The 19,202-nt window shown below is 44.5% G+C and overlaps 1 protein-coding gene across 1 annotated transcript in view; it reads left to right on the plus strand.

Moving 5' to 3' along the window:
- Positions 1-327: 327 nt before the first annotated feature.
- RYBP (RING1 and YY1 binding protein) overlaps positions 328-19,202 on the plus strand; it is a 41,766-nt gene continuing 22,891 nt past the window's right edge. The window contains exons 1-2 of the mRNA XM_054838688.1: positions 328-536; positions 1,454-1,579. Coding sequence (XP_054694663.1) covers positions 505-536; positions 1,454-1,579 — 158 coding nt within the window. The 5' untranslated portion in view covers positions 328-504. The remainder of the gene's footprint in view (positions 537-1,453; positions 1,580-19,202) is intronic.

Consider the following 19,202-nt stretch of genomic DNA (forward strand, 5'->3'; position numbering starts at 1 on the left):
GAGGGGGAAGGGACGGGAAAGGAAGGGGCCACCCGCCACCGCCGCCTGAGAGGAGCCCGCCCTGCTGCCACGGCGGGGTCCTGGTGCGGGGGGCAGCGCTCTGGGCCCTGAAGGGAGGGCGAGAGGGACGCGGCCCGAAAGGGCTCCCGGCCGGGGGCGGGGGGCCGCGGCGGGGCGGGGGTGGGACCCGTCGGGGAGGCGGTGCGGCGCGGGGGGCGCTCCCCGCTCTCCTCCCCGCCAGGGCCGGCAGCGGGGCCGCCCCTATTGGCCGCGGCGCGGCGGTGAGCTCCGCCCGCCCGTGCGGCGCGGGGAGGGAGAGGAGGGAGGAGGAGGAGAAGGGAGGGCGCCGGGCTGCGCTGCTAGTCTGGAGCGGAGCCTGGCAGCGGCAGGAGCGGCGGCGCGGGGGTGAGGAGCAGCCGGAGCCTGCTGGACGGAGGCAGCCCCGTCCCCCTCCCCTCCCCCTCGCCTCTTTCTTTGTGCGCAGGGCAGGGGCGGCCCCGATCCATGGTCATGGGCGACAAGAAGAGCCCGACCAGGTGAGCGGGGGCGCGGGGGGCGCGGGGAGAGGCACCTAAGATGGAGGGAGCGCCGCGGGGGCCGCCCCTGCCTGCTTCTGCCCCGCCGGCGGCGGCTGGCCCGGCTCGGCGCTGGCGCGGCGGGAGGGGATGGCGGTGGGTAGGCCCCTGGCTGGTAGTTGCGTGCGTGTGCTCCGCCGCGGGGGAAGGGGGGGGGGCGCGGCGGCGAGGGGCTCCTAAGATGGAGGGAGTGCGCGGGAGGGGGGCGGCGTGCCCGCGCCGCCCCGCCAGGTACGCGGGGGGCCGGGGCGGGGGGGGCTGCGGGCGGGGAGGGAGGAAGGAAGGGAGGGAGCAGGCTCCTAAGATGGAGGGAGCGTGGAAGGGCAGGAGGAGGAGTGCCGGTGTCTCCCTGCCTGCCGCCGGTGCCAGGGCTGGTCTGGTGTGAGAGCAGCCATGGCGGCTCCGCTCGCTCGCACTCCCGCTCCGCGCACTCGCTGCTCCCAGACAAAGGGAGGTTTAACAAGGTGGAGGAGGGAACGCGCCTCCCAGCCTTCAAACTCTCCCACCCTCTCTCCCACCCTCCCTCCGAGGGAGGGGGGCGGCCCCCGCCGCGGTGCGGGGGGCGCCGGGGGAGGCGGCCGGCCCGGCCCGGCTGGGCTCGGCCCGGCCCGGCTGGGCCCTCCCGCGGCGCGGGGCCGGGGGCGGAGCGCGGCGCTGCACCGCACCTCTCCGGGCGCCGGCCCCGGTAGGTGTTTGTCGGCTGTTCCCGGGCGCGGGGGGAGAGCGGCGGTGAGAGCAGGCGCTGGGTTTCGGGGCTCTGTAACATGGTTTCTCATGTGTGTGTTTTCTTTCTCTCCTCCTCCTCCCGCCGCCTCTCTTCTCCTCCCCAAACACACACGTACACACACACGCTTCCCCTCTCCCTCCCCCTCCTCAAGGCCGAAAAGGCAAGCCAAACCTGCAGCCGACGAAGGCTTTTGGGATTGTAGCGTGTGCACCTTCAGGAACAGCGCCGAAGCCTTCAAATGCAGCATCTGCGATGTCAGGAAAGGCACTTCCACAAGGTATGTCCACACCTTTCAAGGCGGCTTTCACTCTGTGCCAGGCTGCGCTGACTTGTTGATTTTTTTTGCTCTTGCCCAGATATCGGCTGCTTGCACCCCCGTTCCCCTGTGATGCAGTCCCTTCTGTCCCCGTACAAAAGCTCGTGGATTTTAAAAATTCTCTTTCAAGCATTTAATTGGAGCTGGAAGACATGTTTCGTGGATGTGGCAGCGACCTGAATCTTTTTGTTGTTATGTGCTTTTTTGTCACTGATGTACGGAGGACCCCTTGGAGATGTGCAGGCAGCCAGAAACGTTCTGACTGTGGTTTGGGGCGGGCTGTTTTCCTCAGGAGTAGAAATGATTGAGGATTAGGGAGTAATAAGGGAAACGGCTGAAACTAAAGATGCCACGAGAACAACTCCCTTCCCGAGATGTTGATCTCTCGGTGTCTGTTGTCATCTGAAAGGAATCGGCTTTGTGCTCAGTGTGGGAATGGTGCGGATTTCTGAAAGCTTTAGCTGTCAGGTCTCTCTTGATTACCTTGCATCCAGTAACTGTGGAAATCTTTATGACATGGTGAAGCTGACATACAGTAGCTAATTTAATCTCACCCCCCCCACCCCCCCAAAAAAAAACCAACCCAAAACTTGCACTCTCTCAGTTAATGGGTTCAGAAAGTTTGTCCTGGAAATACCAGTTGGTGCTTAAACAAGCATGTGGTGCTCTGCTTTTTCTTTCTTCTCATTTGTTCTGCCATGTTGACTTCAATTTTGTTCATACTGTATCTTCCAAATATGAGTTCCCATTGCTCTGCTCTGCCGGGGAAGTAGTCTGTAAGATTTCCATTGTGAAAAGCGTCGTTTTCTTCCTTTGAGTGAAGCAGTGTATTGAGATGCTCTCATCAGCAGGCTGTTTGCATGACTTGGCTGTCTTGACTTGATTGACAAAGGAGGTGAAAGCGTGTTCGGTTGGTCATTGTTCGCACTGTGCTTTAGACAATGTGAAGTGCCTACATTTTTAATGGGGAGCGTGCTTTCGGGCCATTGAAATGCTCTGAGCTACGGCAACAGAGTGCTGTAGTACTTCACAGTGTGTGTTATGAGGCACGTTGGTTACAAGTATCCCTGTGCGTTTTACAAAATATACAGAGGTGTTGAACTTGAAACAATTTTAAATGGCATAGTTATAGCATTGCATAAGGTCGGGTGTTTGGGACGGTAGTGTTCTGTACACATCTACAGCTGATTCTTCACTTGCTTTGTTCAATCTCGTTTTGTCATGCAACTAAACCTTCACAGCATGCTTGATTTCTGTGGTTTTCTGTTTCGTTGGCTTCCCTGTTGGCTCAGGTGAAACACGTTGATCCTGCAGTCGCCTGGTATTTAACTGTGCTACTACAGTGCATAGCCTTGCAGTCACCGAGAGTTCTCACAGCGTCACGTCAAGCATGTGCATGGGTGTTTGTAGGAGGAGAGCCTTAATGAGATGTAGGAGCCCATATGGGTTGTATCTTGTATCCGGCTCAATCATTTTCTTTTGGCCACCATGCTGATGTTCATTTTGAGAGCAGCAGCTTTCTCCAGCATGCCCTTTATTTTAATGATATTTTCAAACTGCTTGAGGTAGTAGGATGTTTTTTCTTGTAAATGACCCTTTAAAAGGGTGGTAGTTGGTGATTTCAGGTTAAGAGCTGTAGCCAGCCTTACTTGCAGATGTGATCCTCGGATCTAGAACATTGTACTTCTATTTAGCTTTTAATGGACCCTTATGAATGGCTTCTAATTTTAATTCATTTAATTCATCAGCTTTCTATTCATTATTGCTGCTTTTTAATTTGCTTTTGTTTGTAGAATTTGAGAAAGTATTTCAAATATTCAATAGACCATCATGTCTTCTTGCATACTTATATGATTTATGCATAAATATAACCAAAAGCAGGAGTGATTGAATGTCGTGAGTGAGCGTCGTATGTTGAGAAGACCTGGGAGGTCAGAGTTCTTTGTTGTGGTATTGCTTTGGGTGTTAACAGTACGTGACGTACGAGTTGATGCAGGGGAAATTCTTCAGAATTTTTAAAATAAATGACTGAAAGATACTTAATGAGTTATCATTGATAATTTATTACTTGAAATATAAGGTGTCTGATGAGCTTGACTGTTAAGTTGCAGTTTGACAAGTTGATGACACTTTTCCACATTTAAAATTGCCTTGCTTCATTAAGGCTTGCTTCAGTAACACTTACCGGAAATTTATCAAACTCACTTTTTAAAAAACCTCAATGAAGTAGTGAAAGATAGACATCATAGATGTGGTGAGGTAACTGGTTTTCATCAAATTATTGTGTGCAATGACAGTATACCCAGTTTTTTTAATTAAGATCTGGTATGACCTACTTCCCCCTCTCCCTTCCACTGTGAAGCCAGTTATTTGCTGTAGAATTTACTTTGGCTGATAAATATTCTCTGATTTGAGAACTAGTTAGGACATTAGCTAATTCTCACCGTGTGTGTATTTTTTCAGGCTTGATATAATCCATTGGTGTGTGGGAGGGATGGCTGGCAGTGGTTAGAAGTTTTACTTTCTCAGATCCAACTATCGCCTTTCCCTAGGATCTCATAAAATGAGCTTCAAACACAGTTTTAGAGTTGACCTGCCAAGTCAAAATCACTGTAGATGCTAAATGGTTAAATTGTACCTGAATACTTTTTCAAGGGGCTGTTTATAAATGTTTCAGTTGCACTTTTAAATAAAAATGAGGTCAAATCCATCTCGAGAGAATTGGGAGTTGTCGCGCAAAGATTACATTAAATCTGTAGTACTTAGTTGAATGCTGGATTTGTTACAGTATGTCACTAACTCCCTTTCCTCAACTTTATTCTTGCTATTTTATGATTAAACTTTATTATGCTCTATTTAGGCAAGTATTTTTCTACGGTCTTCCTTCTGCAAGGATCACAGCAAATACATAAGCTGTGTTCAATATAACGTTCAGTTGAGTGAGATGATGATTTAACTGGCTAGCTTGGGAGAGAGCAATGGGTAATGTGTTTTGTGTTCTTTCCCGGAGGTTTTTGTATTGGTGTAATGGCGCAGGGAACCATCATTTCCACTTGTGTCCTGCAACTCTTTGGGTGGTTTGCTCTGGTGTAGCCCCACCAGCTCCTGTACACCAGAGCAGACTTGAATTAAAACTTCTGCTGGGAAGTTTAGTCCGTGGACATGTTTCCTTCCAATATCCATTACTTCTTCAAACGCGGAAGGAAAGTTTACTTTGGATTTCCTAGGAATCTGAGGGCGGAATTTGGCCTTGTATTTCCCGTTATGGGGAGCTGTGTGTTCCTATTTGAGGGTAGACGATGGCTTCCTGCTTCCATTTGTTTTTCTTAATGGTATTCTTGCTCCTCTTCCCCTTTGGTTCTCTGATGGTTTCCGTACGGTGTGTTCCTGTACACCTCTTCTTGTAGCTTCCTCTCTCCTCCCAGGCGCGGCTGCACAGAGTGTTTCTACGTGAGATTGCTTTCAGACATCATTGTGAAGGAGAATATTTCCCCCCTCTTTTTGATTTCACAGAGGTAGTTACTATTTTCGGAATCTTTCCTTTTGGATGAATAGGCAAACAGTGTGAGGTGATGGAACTTCTCTGATGTTAATTTGTCTCTAACTTTAGGATAAGTGCTTTCCTTGTCTGAACTTCACTCCCTCTATCATGAATATGCCTTGATTACAGAGAAATGCACTAAAAAAAGTCAGTGGAAGTTGCAAGAGCAACAACTGGATGTCTGACATGCAAATTAACAAAACAATGGGACTTTTTAGTACAAAATTAGCAACTTGTAGCGTGTGTGTCCTCTACAAGGCACGCAGTTAGTAACCATTTCTGTTGTATTTGTTGCTAATACCCGTACACCCAAAGTGGATAGTCTGGAGTTTGCATCAAGTGATTTGGACGTATCTTTCATTGTGGAGTGCTCAAGGAGCGTACATCAATTGTTTCGCTCTTCTGCCATTCTTTTGAGAGGAGGTCAAGCTGAAACTATTCACCATAATTTTAAAATGAATTTTCTCTTGTGTGGAACAGATTTTTCAGATATGTGCTGGCCTTCATTCCCCATCAGTTCTCCAGAAGATTCCTTTGCATGTTGGCAGGATCTAAGCTAGCACCTTGAAGGACATATGCTACTGTCCATGTCACTATTGAAAAGTATTCTCTTGTTTTGCATCCAAGCTGGGCTGACCAGAATAGACACCAGATAGTCCTGCTATTCCTGGAATGAGGAATCAGGCTCATGATCCTGACCTCCATGTAACTAATATATGCTCTGCTTATTTGCCATGGATTTGCAGGACTGTTATCAAAATGCTTCCTTTGGTGTGTAGCTGTGGTGTAGGTTGGAAGCAAAGTGGTTTCATTCAGTTCTTTCAAGTTAAATAGCTTTCACCTGCATTAAGGTGGGTTTTATTTAGCATCATAGCTGGCCTTTAAGTGGGCTATTTTCTATAAAAACGGTGTACATGACTCATCTGGAAAAAGCTGTTGTGGAAGGGATGTAGGTGCCTTTACTCTGGAATATTTGTTTTATTAATTGGCTGTTTAGATCTATGGCTAAATCGTCCCTGTTTTTGCTGTTGATTGCTGAAGTTGAATGGCAGTTGGATCAGGTGGAGCGGAGCGTGGTCTGTACCAGCCTGGGGTCATGCCAGTGCTCTGTGGGGCCATCCAGTTCCTGGCGATGTGCCCCCTTGGGGACTCCTTTGTTGGTAATGGATGGGAGCAGCCAAATTCTGCTGAGGTAGTTCTAGGCGCTGGAATGCACGATACCTATTTGCAAAACGTTTGCCCACGTGCAAGGAGTTCTGAAGACCTCTGTCTCATACCTTCTTTACTAGCACTGTCTAAAAGTAATTAGCTGTTATTTTCTGAATTTGTAGATGAGGAGTACTTTTGCTAGGTCTGGCAAACACACCAGGGCATGGGAGCTAAGGACAGGACGAGCCTTTTGCAAACCTAGCATTTTACAAGCAGACAATGCTGATGGTTTGCAGCAAACCCCACATTCTGGGGCTGTGACTTGACAATACAGTAAGTTTGACTTCATGACTCATATTGCTGGGCTCCAGGTGCTTCAGCCATGGGACTTGAAGTATTGATCCATTATAAACTGACTACTAGTACAGATTCATGCTACACTGATGTTTTTTATCTAGCATAGAGTTAGTCTGTGAGCCTTCATCTGAGCAGATGAAGCTGTTCAGCTTCAGATCAGCTATTATCTGTCATCCTGGTGCAAGCGTAACACTGGCCTAAGATCTGTGTCTTGTACTTTTGCTGTTTGACAGAAATGAGAGTTGTGTCCTGATTTGCTCTTTGCTGATGTTTGGCTCTGGCATTAATGATCTCAGTATCATCACCCCAGGATTTCTCTTGGGTCTCAGCACCTCTGGGAAATCATTCTCAGCAGGGAGGATTCTCAGCATTGATGTGCACCACCTTGGCAGTACTCCTTCACTATGGCTGCCAAATTTTGGGGCCTGAAATGCTGTAGGTTACAAACCCCATAGGTACTTTGCTTCTACCACTTGGATAGGATCCTATTAAGGAATAAAAGCTATACCTGTTGGGGTGCTTTTTTATTAGGGGGAAAAGAGTCTTTATGTTAAATAACACTTATGCTCAATAAAAATTTTTTGTGTGGTTAAGGTGTGTTACAGTGTTTGTGTGGACTACCCATTGGAGTTAAAGGATTGTGGATGGTAAGGTTTAAAGATCTATCTCTGTCTGTTGGAGACTGTGTAAAGATCTAATTGATAAACTGTGACACTGAGTGTGTTAATCTATCACTGATAATATCCACACTGCATATTAGTAATTTTTCCCTTCTTCCATAGACTGCTTTTTTGGGAGACGGGAATCTAAATCAAAGTATGTATATGCATGTAGGAGGAGAGGGCACGCAACTTTCTTTTATTGCTGTAAAGACATTGCATCCACTGGGATACTGGCCCTCGTTCTTGGCGGGTCCTCGTGGGGAAGTGGTAGGCAGAGGAATGCTGGGCAACTTTCTCTGCATGCCTTTCTTAATTGCCCTGATTGTTTCATGTGCCCATCAGCTGGCTGCGGAGGGGCTGCTGTGTTTGCATGATTGACCTGTGCATTTGCACCCTGATGTGGGTTCATCTAGTAAGTGGGACATTACTTGCACTGCAAATAGAGTGCAGTGTTGCCTGGAGCAATAGCTGAGAGCAGGGAGGTGGTAGATGCAGCCAGCCTTGGCTCCAGTGGGATCTTGGCTCGCAGCCCTGTGCTGCATGTAGGTGTTCCCCAGCAGCTCGTGGTGCTGTGGAGCTGAACTGTTAGGTCTCTGAAAAAAATGTATGGGACCCAACACCCATGAGGGATGAAAGGAGTCAAGAAGTGTGCTGTGGTCTAGGTGGATTATTTTGGCTGGCTACATCCAGCTTTTGCTCTATAGCTTGGATACCACTGCTGTAACTCCAGGGTTGTTCACTGATGATCCTGAATCAGGTGTCACTTGTACCCTGGCTGCCAAGAGACTCACTTTGCGTTAGCAATGTGAATTAAATGGCTTTGCTGTTGTAGGCTCGCTGTTCCCTGCTGTGGTGCTGCTCCTTTTCTCCCTGCTCCATCGGGCTTGAATGAGCAGACAGGCTCTTCCAAGGTCCCTTGGTGAGAAGCACAGGAGTTCACAGCACTTGTGGGAAATCCTGCATGTGTGCAGTAATATGGCAGCAGGGCGAGAGATAGGGTTTCAGCGTGCTCCTACGTTAAGTGAAAGATGCACTCTGCTTGTCCTTTATTATGTGCATCTCTCCTTGTCTGTGTAATTCTTCTTACGAGGAAACCCACTGACCTATTTTGTGGGATTTCGAGTGGTTCTGTAGGTTAGTGGGTTCCAGTCCCGCAATGTAGGTCACTCGCAAGGTGCGCTGGAGTTTCGTAACATGTAGCTCTGACTTAAAATAGGATTCATACAAACTCTCTCTGTGGCTGTGTTTTGTGGCTGTACTTTACATCTTTTTTTGCGCTGGCCTCCTTCACAAGGTAAAAGGAGAAATTGGGACATTTCCAGAGGGAAGGGGGTCTTACAGGAGGGTTTGTGAGTTTATTTAAAGTGTGTGTGTTTCAGACAGGTAAGGGCAAATTACTGTTATTGTCACTTCATGTTTATTAAGGACACGCCAAAAAAAGCAGCCACAAATACTGAGTAAGCTGACCTACCCTAAGCAGATGTCCAGGATTACACGATACAACAGAAATTATGTGGAAATACCTCCATTACATTTGTCTAAGTTCCTTTTACAGCTGACACATGCTAAATACATTGTCTCTTTGTGCAGACAGATTTTCTTTACATCAGCCAGAGCTCCTTTCACACTTCTTTGGTACGTCTGGAGGTATGACCAAATCCTTAACATCGCTCTTTCCATAAGCCAGCTATTAATTAGGAGTATGTTCTTTGTAGCAGAGTGCTAATTGGTACATCAGCAAATTCACTGCCTGTTAAATATTGGAAAGATTTTAATTCTGACTGGCTCAAATATAAATGAGGGGGGGAAACCATCACTTTTTGCTGGCCTGGTGGGTTGTGTTTGCTTGGTAAAGCAGTATCTTTGGGGTCAGGTGAAACTCCTTTGGAAAAACAAAACTGATTGGCTAAAACTGGGCATCGTTTTAGTATTTCAATATTTCATTACTGAAGGTGCTGCCTGTGTTTCTGAAAGTTAATAGAAGATTAGCTGTGAGCGTACTTTTAAGAAATAGTGGAAATGCGTGTGAAAAAGGGGTTGTATGGATCGCAAAACCAGGAGCCTTGATTCTGAACTGTATGTGGTCTTATTCAAGATGCTGGCCTGGGATTGTGGAGTATAACCCCCTATGCTACAAGGATTAAAATACTAAAAATTGATACTTATGTTCTTTAGCACAGAAGTCTTGTAATATATTGATTTTAACCTTCTGACTGATAACTATTTTGAAGCATACGTTTTATGGGGATTTGCCGAGAGCTGAAATGTTCCATATTTAAGTAAGCACAGTGTATGCTTTGTGTCAGTTCCTATATGGAGGTGCAAACTTCCAGAAACTATATTTACAATCTACATGGGAATATGTTCGGGAGTTCTAGAAACTTTAGTTTGAGGATCTTATCAGATTGGTTGTCTTTAAATAAAACAGAAGCAAAACAAGTCAGTTTTAGATTCTGTTAGGGGTAAACAAGGAATAAATGTTTAGACGTGTTTTCTCAAGCAGATTGTTCGCTGGGATTTCAGAGTTATGATGGATTGCTTGTAACATGCAGAGGTACTAAGTAAGACAAAATATCTTGCCTGAGATAAAGCTGCCTTCTTCACATTTATATTGTTGAATAGACAGGCATGAGACTGATTATAATCTGAGAGATTTTTCCTGAACTAAATTATTTTTGTGCAGGTAGGACTATGTCTGGGTAATTCATGTGCAACTTAACCTGGTCAAATCGGGGAGGTGGATGGAGGATGTAGAAGTACTAGGATTTGGGGGCTTCAGGGATGTTGCAAAGCTGATCAGAATGCTCCCTGATAGGTGTCGAGTGTGGGTTACCGCCCATGCCCTGGTCCCACTCCCAAATGTGCAGTGTTTTTGGAATTACAAAGGTAGTTCTTAATTGAATAGGAATACTCCCTTTGTAAACAAATATTATCTATGTACTAAAGAAATACATGGATTTATATTTTCTCTCACTTCTATTTGCAGACGTCAGTGGGGATAGTGTGATGTTAGTGTGATTTGAGCCTGTGTAAAAGAGGCTGGCATTCACCCCTTAGCAAATCAGCTAGCTAAATACCCTCAAGCTGCTATTCTTTAATCTGTATGGTTGTATTTCACTGTCTGTGTTTTAATTTGACCAAGAAGTTTATGTCTATGCTAGGTGTTTAATTCCTTTGTTTAAAAATAAAATAATAAATAATCATCTAGATTAGCAGAAGGACATAAATCTTATTAGTCCTGGTTGGACAAAGCATGCATATATGTTCAGGTTGTTGGAAATGCGTGTTTCTGCTGAAACATTTGGCTTTAATTATATATCTTGGAGCTCTTATTCTGAAAGTGCTTTCACTGGTTTTTTGGAAGTGGTACTGAGCACTTTCTCTTCCCGAGATGAGATTTCAATAAGAGAGGCAATACATTGATGGACGATGGCCCTGTGATGGAGTCAATCAGCCAGTGCAGTCATTTGTCTCCTGGGGATACAGGGTAGAGCACATCATTAGCAGCAGAAGGGGAGGCTTTCCTCTGTAATGCTAATAGGGCGAGGAAGCTCTGCTTGGTGCCTGTTTGCTGCTATTGCTCAGTTATTACAGGTGCTTTATGGAGAAACAAAACCGTTTTCATTTGTTATCTGTAACAGTTATGGGTGTGGATCAATTGAACAAAAATATTTAATAAGCTCTAGGAAATGTTTCCAGTTCAGCATGATATTAGCAATTCATAAACCTGTATCACATAAAACTACTTGTCGTAAAAATGGTGAATTGTTTTGGGGGAATTAAGTGTGTGTTATTGGTGTTACACACAAGTAGTTTGACTTGTGTAGGAAAGATGCAGCTGCCCAATGCCAGCGTGGGATTTGAAGGACAGTGTGTCTTAATTGGAGGAGAAGTGTTGAAAGTGAAGCTGGTGGGTTGCAGAAGTTACTCTAATAGTGTCTTATGGTGCTGGGTTTCTGTCAAAGTGAAAGATGAAGCACGCAGTAGTGGCGGCAGGTGGGTTGTCCAAGGGACGGCTGGGCGGTGTGCTGTTGTGCGACGGCAGTAATGAGTTAGCTTAAAGGTAGGCGTTGGTGGGCATCCCCCAGCTTTGCCCAGGGCAGACAAGTTAACCTGCAAGGGGCTGTTTCTTCATGGTTGCTTAGCTCATTTTGGGGTTCTTGCCTCTCAGAGGAGGTGGTGTAGTGGTGGTCCCATCAGGAGCGAGTGTGGGCTTTCCCCAGGGCAAGCAGGAGCGCTGCTGTTACGGGATACAGGGCTGCAAACCTTGCATAAGCAGTGTCTAGGTGTCCAGAGATGGTGAATTCCCATGTGACGCACAATGAAATCATAATTGTTTGCAGAAAAGTGTTATTCTGGCTGGCGGGTGTTTCTGTACACTGGGCTGCGAGCGGGGAGGTGACAGCCAGGGCACTGCTTGTTGTGGGGACTTCCTCCCCTCGTGTTTTAACGTACTGGAACTCAGGACACCTGGGTAACTCACGTGCATAGGTTTACCTGTCTGTAAAGCAAATGTGAGAATGCATATGGCTTTTAGGAGGTAAAGTTAACTTTTGGAAAAACCTTCAAAATCCTGAAATATCTTGTCAAAAATGGCACACGAAGTCAGACTTAAAAAAAACAATGTTTATCTTTGTTTCTCTGAACTGTATAGATAATCCTTTAAAAATAAGAGCAAGTGCAGCAAGAAAGCAAGTGGTGATAAAACTGCTGGAACGGCTTGGTGGGTAGACTTCGTACACTTTGTTTCACTGTTGTGTACAGCGATGTCTTCACTCCTGAAGCACCAGAGGAAAGGCACAGCTGTGTGCTCTGTGGGTACTGAAGGCATGGGTTTGTTAGAGTTGCACAATTTTACATGTGGGTTAGCAGAGTAAGGATCATGCTTAATCATGGGTGTGGGAATACCATACTCTGGCAGCAATTAAGAGTCATTAATTAGAAGTACTTATTACCGGATGTGACTCAAGTTAGTTTTAAGTTGCTTAACTTCTGAGGTCAAAAAGATCTAATGCATCTGAGAGAGTGTTATTAGCATCCATGGGACTGCGGGGCTATCCACAGGGATGTTCTGTAATACCAGAGCTCAAACTGTGAAATTTTGAGGTTCATTAAATGACTTAGTGACAGTGACAGTTTCACAGCACCTCTACAAGCTGGGACCACACATTTGCATTCAGAAGTTTAGACCTACAAAGGGTTCGTTTAGACTCCCAGGTTGCATCAACTGGGAACGTACAAGTGTGTGCTGGGAATTTACGCTGCTGTGCTGAGATACACTATTTAACCAGCATTCAAAGAAGTGATAGTAAAACTTTATAATAAGCAGAAATCTCCCTGTTTGTATGAAGAGGATGACATTTTTTCCAATTACAAATTAACCAATTGATATCAAAATCAACAACAAACAGGGCAGTACAACATCGTGCCCATATGCCATGTACCTACTATGTAAATGTATGGGAAATAACACCTTAACGTTCAGTATATGCGTTTACGGAGATTTAAAATGTGAGGACAGTCTCACAGCTTGTGCTTGGAAGAGGCATTACTTCTGCCAATGGCCGGGCATGTCAAGCAAGTCATGGAAAAGGTCTGTAATAAGGTACCTGTTACAGTTCTGTGCCAGTTCTCAGAATTTTTCCTAATGTGCAGGGAGAGTGAGGGATAACACCTAGCAGTAGTTTGGTTTTATTTACATCTCTTTAGCTTTTTTCCCCTCCCTCTTGCTTCTTTTTTTTTCTTTGTAAGCCAGACTTACTTTCCCACTGGCACTCTGAATTCAAAGCTATGAAATTGTACAGCTATGTACTACAGTGACTTGTTTTTAAAAGCCTGTCACAAGCATGAGTGGTATTTTTTTTACATGAAGGCATACAGTGTAAGGAACAGGTTTACTTAGTCACGGGTGTGGGAATATGGACGCCATGCTAAGAAATCAGTTTAATAACAGTTGGTTGCTTTGTTTCTGAGCGTGCTCAGATTTTGCAAATCTGTCTTGGTTCAACAGGTAGTCGATGCTGGTGGAGAATGTGACCTTTTGCTCTTTGCATTGATTTTTCTGAATCGTGTCCAGAGGCTGCAGAAGTCAGCGTAGCGCTTTGTTGTCAGCTGTAAGGGTTGGATCAGGCCTCTGAGACAGATGCATTAAGAAGAAAAGGAATAAGTTGACATGAAACTTAACACAGTTATCTTTTGTGATCTTGCTTTGTTCCAAGACTATTTTTTTTCCAGGGAGATAAAAAAAGAATTGAGAAATGAGTTGTATTGTATAAAGCCCTAAATGAGACTCAGGAGGAGAATTTGGGCTGTGTAAGCAGAGGACGACTCAGATTGCTCGTTGCTCTCAGTCATCCTGGAGCCTCTAAAGTTTGAACAGGGGCTGAGACTAAAAAAAGAACAGATCCAAAGTTTTATCAAAGTAAGTGACATAGATGGTGACCAAAACATTTTCTTGTTTTTAAGCCAAAAGAAAAAAAATACCCAGAAAGCCCAATATATTCACCAGATTTTGTGGAGCCTGAGTTCTTGATGTGTCTCATCTGTCTAAAGTTTATTCTTTCTACATCCAACCGTATAAAATTCTTGAGTTGGATGTTAGTGTACAAATATGCTAGTCCTCATATACCTATGTGCTCACTTGGATCAAAAAAATGATATTCCTTTCCCATGGAGTTGTATCCATGCCTTTGCTCACATAGCCAGCAGATGATTAGTAGGTAAGATGGGTCGGTTATCAGTGGCATGCTGTTTTTCCTCTCTGCTCTAGGTCAGAGTATTATCGTTAGCAGGTTTTAAAGTAAGGCTCCTCTTGGAAGAATTTTTGGCTTGAGGCAAAAAAAGTTTTCTTACCAGTTTTGAACAACCGGGACTATTGTGTTTTTTGAAATCCTATTCATCACTTCACGAGACTTCTACAAGTGTATCTTGAATCACGCATAGCCTGAAGAAGAATAATCTGGGGGTAGGGAGACATAAATTGTTTAATTGGGCTGCTCTGCTTTGTAGCTTATATCATGTTGAGTATATGGAAAGGACTGATTTTTATCTAGTGTTTTACTGTAACGGTTCTCCAGTCCTAAGCTGAGTGTTTATCTTAGTAAAATTTAATGGGGTGTTGAGCAAGATAGGCAAATGTGTTTTGACTTAAGCTTTTAGTTTGTAGAGAAAAAAGTTGCACATCTCTTACCTTTCAGATGTTTGGTAATTATGCTAACTGAAGTCTTAGAGAAGAGTATTACAAGGAAAAGAACATCCTATTGGAAGGGAAAAACTTTGTGATTAACACTTACAAATAGCTAATAACTGTTCTTATATTTCATTAGACTTATGAAAAAACATGTCTTCAATGGTTGTTAGCAGAGATGGCAAAAATCTGATTAATACAGGAACATTGTTTTAATTAAAAGTACATTGATACTGTCCTAAAAATTCACTTTTGACATCCAGCTCTTAGGCTTAAAATGAATGTAAAACTTCACTTTATTTATACTCCAGGAAAGTATGCTCTTGTGCTCAAAACATGCAGCAAAAGCAATCCTATGAAAATCAATTAGAATAATAGAGTACAGCCATTGCAAACTATCATTACAATAGTTAAGTAATTATCCCACTGCATGACTTAGCAAGAGGGATAAATAATGCATGTAGAATTGCATTGGAGCTTGCAAGGAAGATTCATGCTGGCAGAGCGGATGGGAAGGGTGAAGGCAGAGCATGCGTCCGAGGAGGGGGTCTGCTGGGTCTGGGAGCTGATGACTGAACCCTTTCAGCGCCTGTGATGACGAAGATGCAAAAGAGACCAAATTTTCTCTTTTTCTTACAATTTAAAGATGGCCTTTGGGAAGAAGTCTTCCTTGGCTGTGTTAGCATAGCTTGACTCCAGCTGCTTCTTGGAGCTGCCTGCCTGGTCTTGGCTGGGTGGATGTTGGGCTTTGGGGCACGAGCACAACCAGCCTTTGGAGGGGTCACCTTTTGGAGTAGCGGAGCGGGCACCCGGTGGGGTCTGGCTGTGCTGCCGGAAGGGTGGAAAACCCCCGAGATAGCACCGCATCAGGGTGCTGATCCCAGCAGCTTGCTGCCTCACCTGGCCCACTGCTCTTAACTTCTGTGTATTTCACCCACATTCTGTGGTCTACTACTCTGCAGGTGTGGGCTGCTCCTTCTCTGCCGTTCGTTGGGCTGAGAGCTACTTAGTGCATTAACACAAGGCTTGGCGTCCCATGGGCAGCGCGGCCCAGCCCCTGACTGAGCTGTGAGTCTGGTCAGCAGGAATATTGACTGTTTTTTCAGTGGGCAGATGAGGGGTTTGATTTTTCTTCCTTTTGGCTAGAACTGAATACTCTGAATCTGTCAGTGGCTGTGAAGAGGATTGTACTTTGGATTAGTGGGCTACTGGAAGCAGTTTGAATCATTGCAGTTAAAAGCATGCTGAACAGCAGTGTAATTAATAGTTATATAATGTCATCAACAAGCTTGGGAAACTAGAATGTAACTTGGAAAGAAATACAGCTCCATGCAATCCTGTGTCACCCAAGGACCACCGTACATTCAAAGGATGATGCGTTTCTTCCCGGGACTGTTATGGTCAGGGCAGGTTTGCTGCTGCCGTGTTGGTTCTGTCACAAGACATATGGAAGCACCTTTCTGCGCCCTTTTTCTCTGATATCTTTAGCATCAGGACAGGGTCAAACCAAGAACCCTGCCCACCTTAGGCCTGTTGGAGCTATTCTTTGCTTCTGTGATTGCAGAAATCTTCAATTACTGTGTAGTTATGGATGCTGCATGAAATAACTCTTCAGCTTATGAAAATAATACGCATTTTTGAACACATTTCAGAAAAATTGTGCAATACCTTTCTGTTACACAGCACTAGTAAAACTGTCAGCCCTTTACTGTGCGTGTGTTTAAAGAAGCTGAAATAGTTATTGAAATTTCCAAAGTAGTTGCTGTTTTGTGACAAGCTCGAACCTGTCTGGAACAGTTGTGTATTTCAGCAAGGCAGCAGATGAGACTGTGTGCCTGAGACCTCCTGTCCTGTGGGTATCAAACTGGGGCTGTGATGCTTTCAAGTTGTTTATATTAACTTCTGTGAATATCTTAAGCACACAGAGACGGTGATGAAAATTCTGGGGTGTTGCTGTAATTCTGGATGAGTTTGATAAAAGATTAATTAATTGTTATTCGGTTGGTTGACTGGATGCTTCGGTTTTCTTAAACCCTTACACCCTACTCCAATGTGGAAAAAATATTACTTAGTTGAAACAAGGAGAATTATGCTGGTACCTAACTTGGTATTTCTGTTTCTAAAAAAGTACTTTATTGAACGTACTGATTGGTGATTAATTAGTAATTCTCATGTCTAAAAAGAGCAACCTTATATTAGAATGTGATGCTGCTGCTAAGCAAATTTAAGACTGACTTGCCTTCCAGTTTTGTATCTACATTGCTTCCCCGAGTGTCAGTTTGCTCAATATTCATTGCCATTGACTTTGGATAATTAAGAAAAAAAGTCTACTGTTCTGAGGAGATAAATGCAGTTTATGTTTGGAACATGGCTGATTACCTTGGTTGTGAAAGTGTAATTTTTATGGCTATAGTTTCTGGCAGGATGGATGCTGCCTTTGCAAATTCCATGCTCCTCTTCTCTGCTCCCTGATACTCACTTGAAGTTGTTAGCGAAAATCTCCCAGGACACTGAGATGTGAAACTTGGAATGGACCTCTCCAATTTTCAGTGAAAATGAGTTTAAACTATTATGGGCTTCTTTTACTTACTGAATCACTTGTTCACTTTCAGCCTGTTTCCAGTGCAAATACACGGCTGCAGTTGTGCACTGGGAGGGGTTCCCGGCTGGTGCGGTGGCTGGAGCAGTGCTTGGTGCACGAGGACCTTCCTCTCCCAGAAAAAGGGTCAGTGTTGGCTGTCAAGAGCTGGAGCATGCTAGGGCCGAGGGGAGATTAGAGAAACACCAGTGGGGAGGAAAGGCTGAATCATAAAAGCAACAAAAAAATTGAGAAGCAATTTTTTTTCAGGCCTGTGAAAGTTATTTGTCAAAATTTGAAGGTAGGGGACTGGCGGGCACTGGGGTCTGTTTGCCAGATCCCTCTCATTTTTATTTTTGCTGCCACTTGGACTTCCTTTCTTACTTCTGTGTTTGCTCTCCATGAGTTACTTGGACCATTTGTGAATTAAAGTACATGCTTGTTTACAGTGCGAGGACTCTTTGTTCTTTAAACATCTCTGTGATGATCACTCAGTTGTGTGGTATTTTGGTGGGCTTTTCTCTTAGGGTATGTTTTCCACTGGAGATGCTCTACTGCTACATTTGTGCTGGCAAAGTACTCTGGGCTGAAGATGGCTAATAAAGTTGCATTTTGGGGGTTGGTTTGTTTGTTTGTTGTTTTGGATTTTTTTTACGGATTTAAGAAAGCCATCTTAGGAATATAAGCTACCCAAAGCACAGCTTTCTAAGTGTAACTGCATCCATGCTGGTTTGTGGGTTTTGGTGGTTTTGGTATTTTTTTTTTTTAGCTTTACCTTCTTTAGAGACAGTACTGTGGTGGTAAATTGTGTATTTTGCCAGCTTGTCTTTTGTTAATACACAGTGGGGCACTGTTCCTCATGGGATCTTCGGGTGTTGATACGATGTCAATAATTATCAGGAAGATTTGGGATGGCATGCAGTTTTTACAGACTGTGTGCTTTTGAAGCCAAATCCGCAGCCTTGAAAATCTTCAGGACTTTGTAATCTTCCCCCCTACAAGGGTATTATTTATTTGGGAAATTGCATAATACTTGTTATGCAAGCAGTCTCTTTTCAGCCACTGTGTAAAGTGTATTATAGAAAAAGGTATAATTTAAAAAAAAAAAATCAAGCAGGAAGTGGCACAAAATAAACCCTGCAACTGAGATGTTTTAATGGAGAGAGGTTTTAATGAAGGTTGTCTTCTGTTTAGAACAGACGTATGGCAGAACTGAATGCAGCTTCAACAAACATTCACACCTGTTTCCACAAAGAAATTCAATTCCCACCATGCATCCGATTCTGCGAAATGGTGATTGAGTGGATAGGCTGTGTTGTGGATAAAATCAGCATAGGTTTATTGAATTGAAATACATTTTTTCCTGGAATATTTCTAGTAAACAACATCTTTTGTGAAATCTATCCATACCTTATTTTACAACATCTCATTTAAGGATTTACTGCTTGTGCTGAGTTCTAGGTCCTTTTTCACATGTCTGTGCGTGTCCTGAAATAACTCATTCTGTAGACATCCCTCCTTTTCCTCTGCAGGCTGGTGCATGGTCTTGGTTTTAGGTTTCCCTGAGAATCTGGTTTTAAAAAAGCAGGAGTTGATACAGTGGAATATTGCTGGGGTTGTAGGACTCTGGAGCCCTTGTCCCCTTTGCACCTTCTGTGTGCGCTGGCAGGACTGGTGAGACTTGGACTTCTCTGTGTTAAAATACAGCGTGCCTGCTTCCCAACATTGGGAGCCTAACAGGTTTTACCTTCAGGTTTTAGCTGTATGCCTTGAATGTATCTGTTTAGTTGAGAAAGGGTTGTTTCACGTAGTGGAAGAGTTACTCGCTTGAACAAAAGAAACTTAAAATGAAGCTGTTAATTGTCACACCCGGTGACTCTTTTCTGTGCGTTGCTGCCAACTGAGTGTGTTTTAAACTCTCATCCAAGGTATGAGAAGACCTGTACCTCTTATCTGCACCTCCCTGAGTCAGGAAAGCAGTCATTCAATTACTCTTCTGTAATGAGTGTACTTCATTGGGTAGGCAGGTGTTAGTTATTCATGGGCTCTTGCACTCTCTCTTACTTTTCCGGGAGTGTTTTACCTACCAGTCTTCTGCCATCGCTCTGTTC

Source organism: Grus americana, chromosome 11, assembly GCF_028858705.1.
Source record: "Grus americana isolate bGruAme1 chromosome 11, bGruAme1.mat, whole genome shotgun sequence".
Taxonomy (NCBI): Eukaryota; Metazoa; Chordata; class Aves; order Gruiformes; family Gruidae; genus Grus; species Grus americana.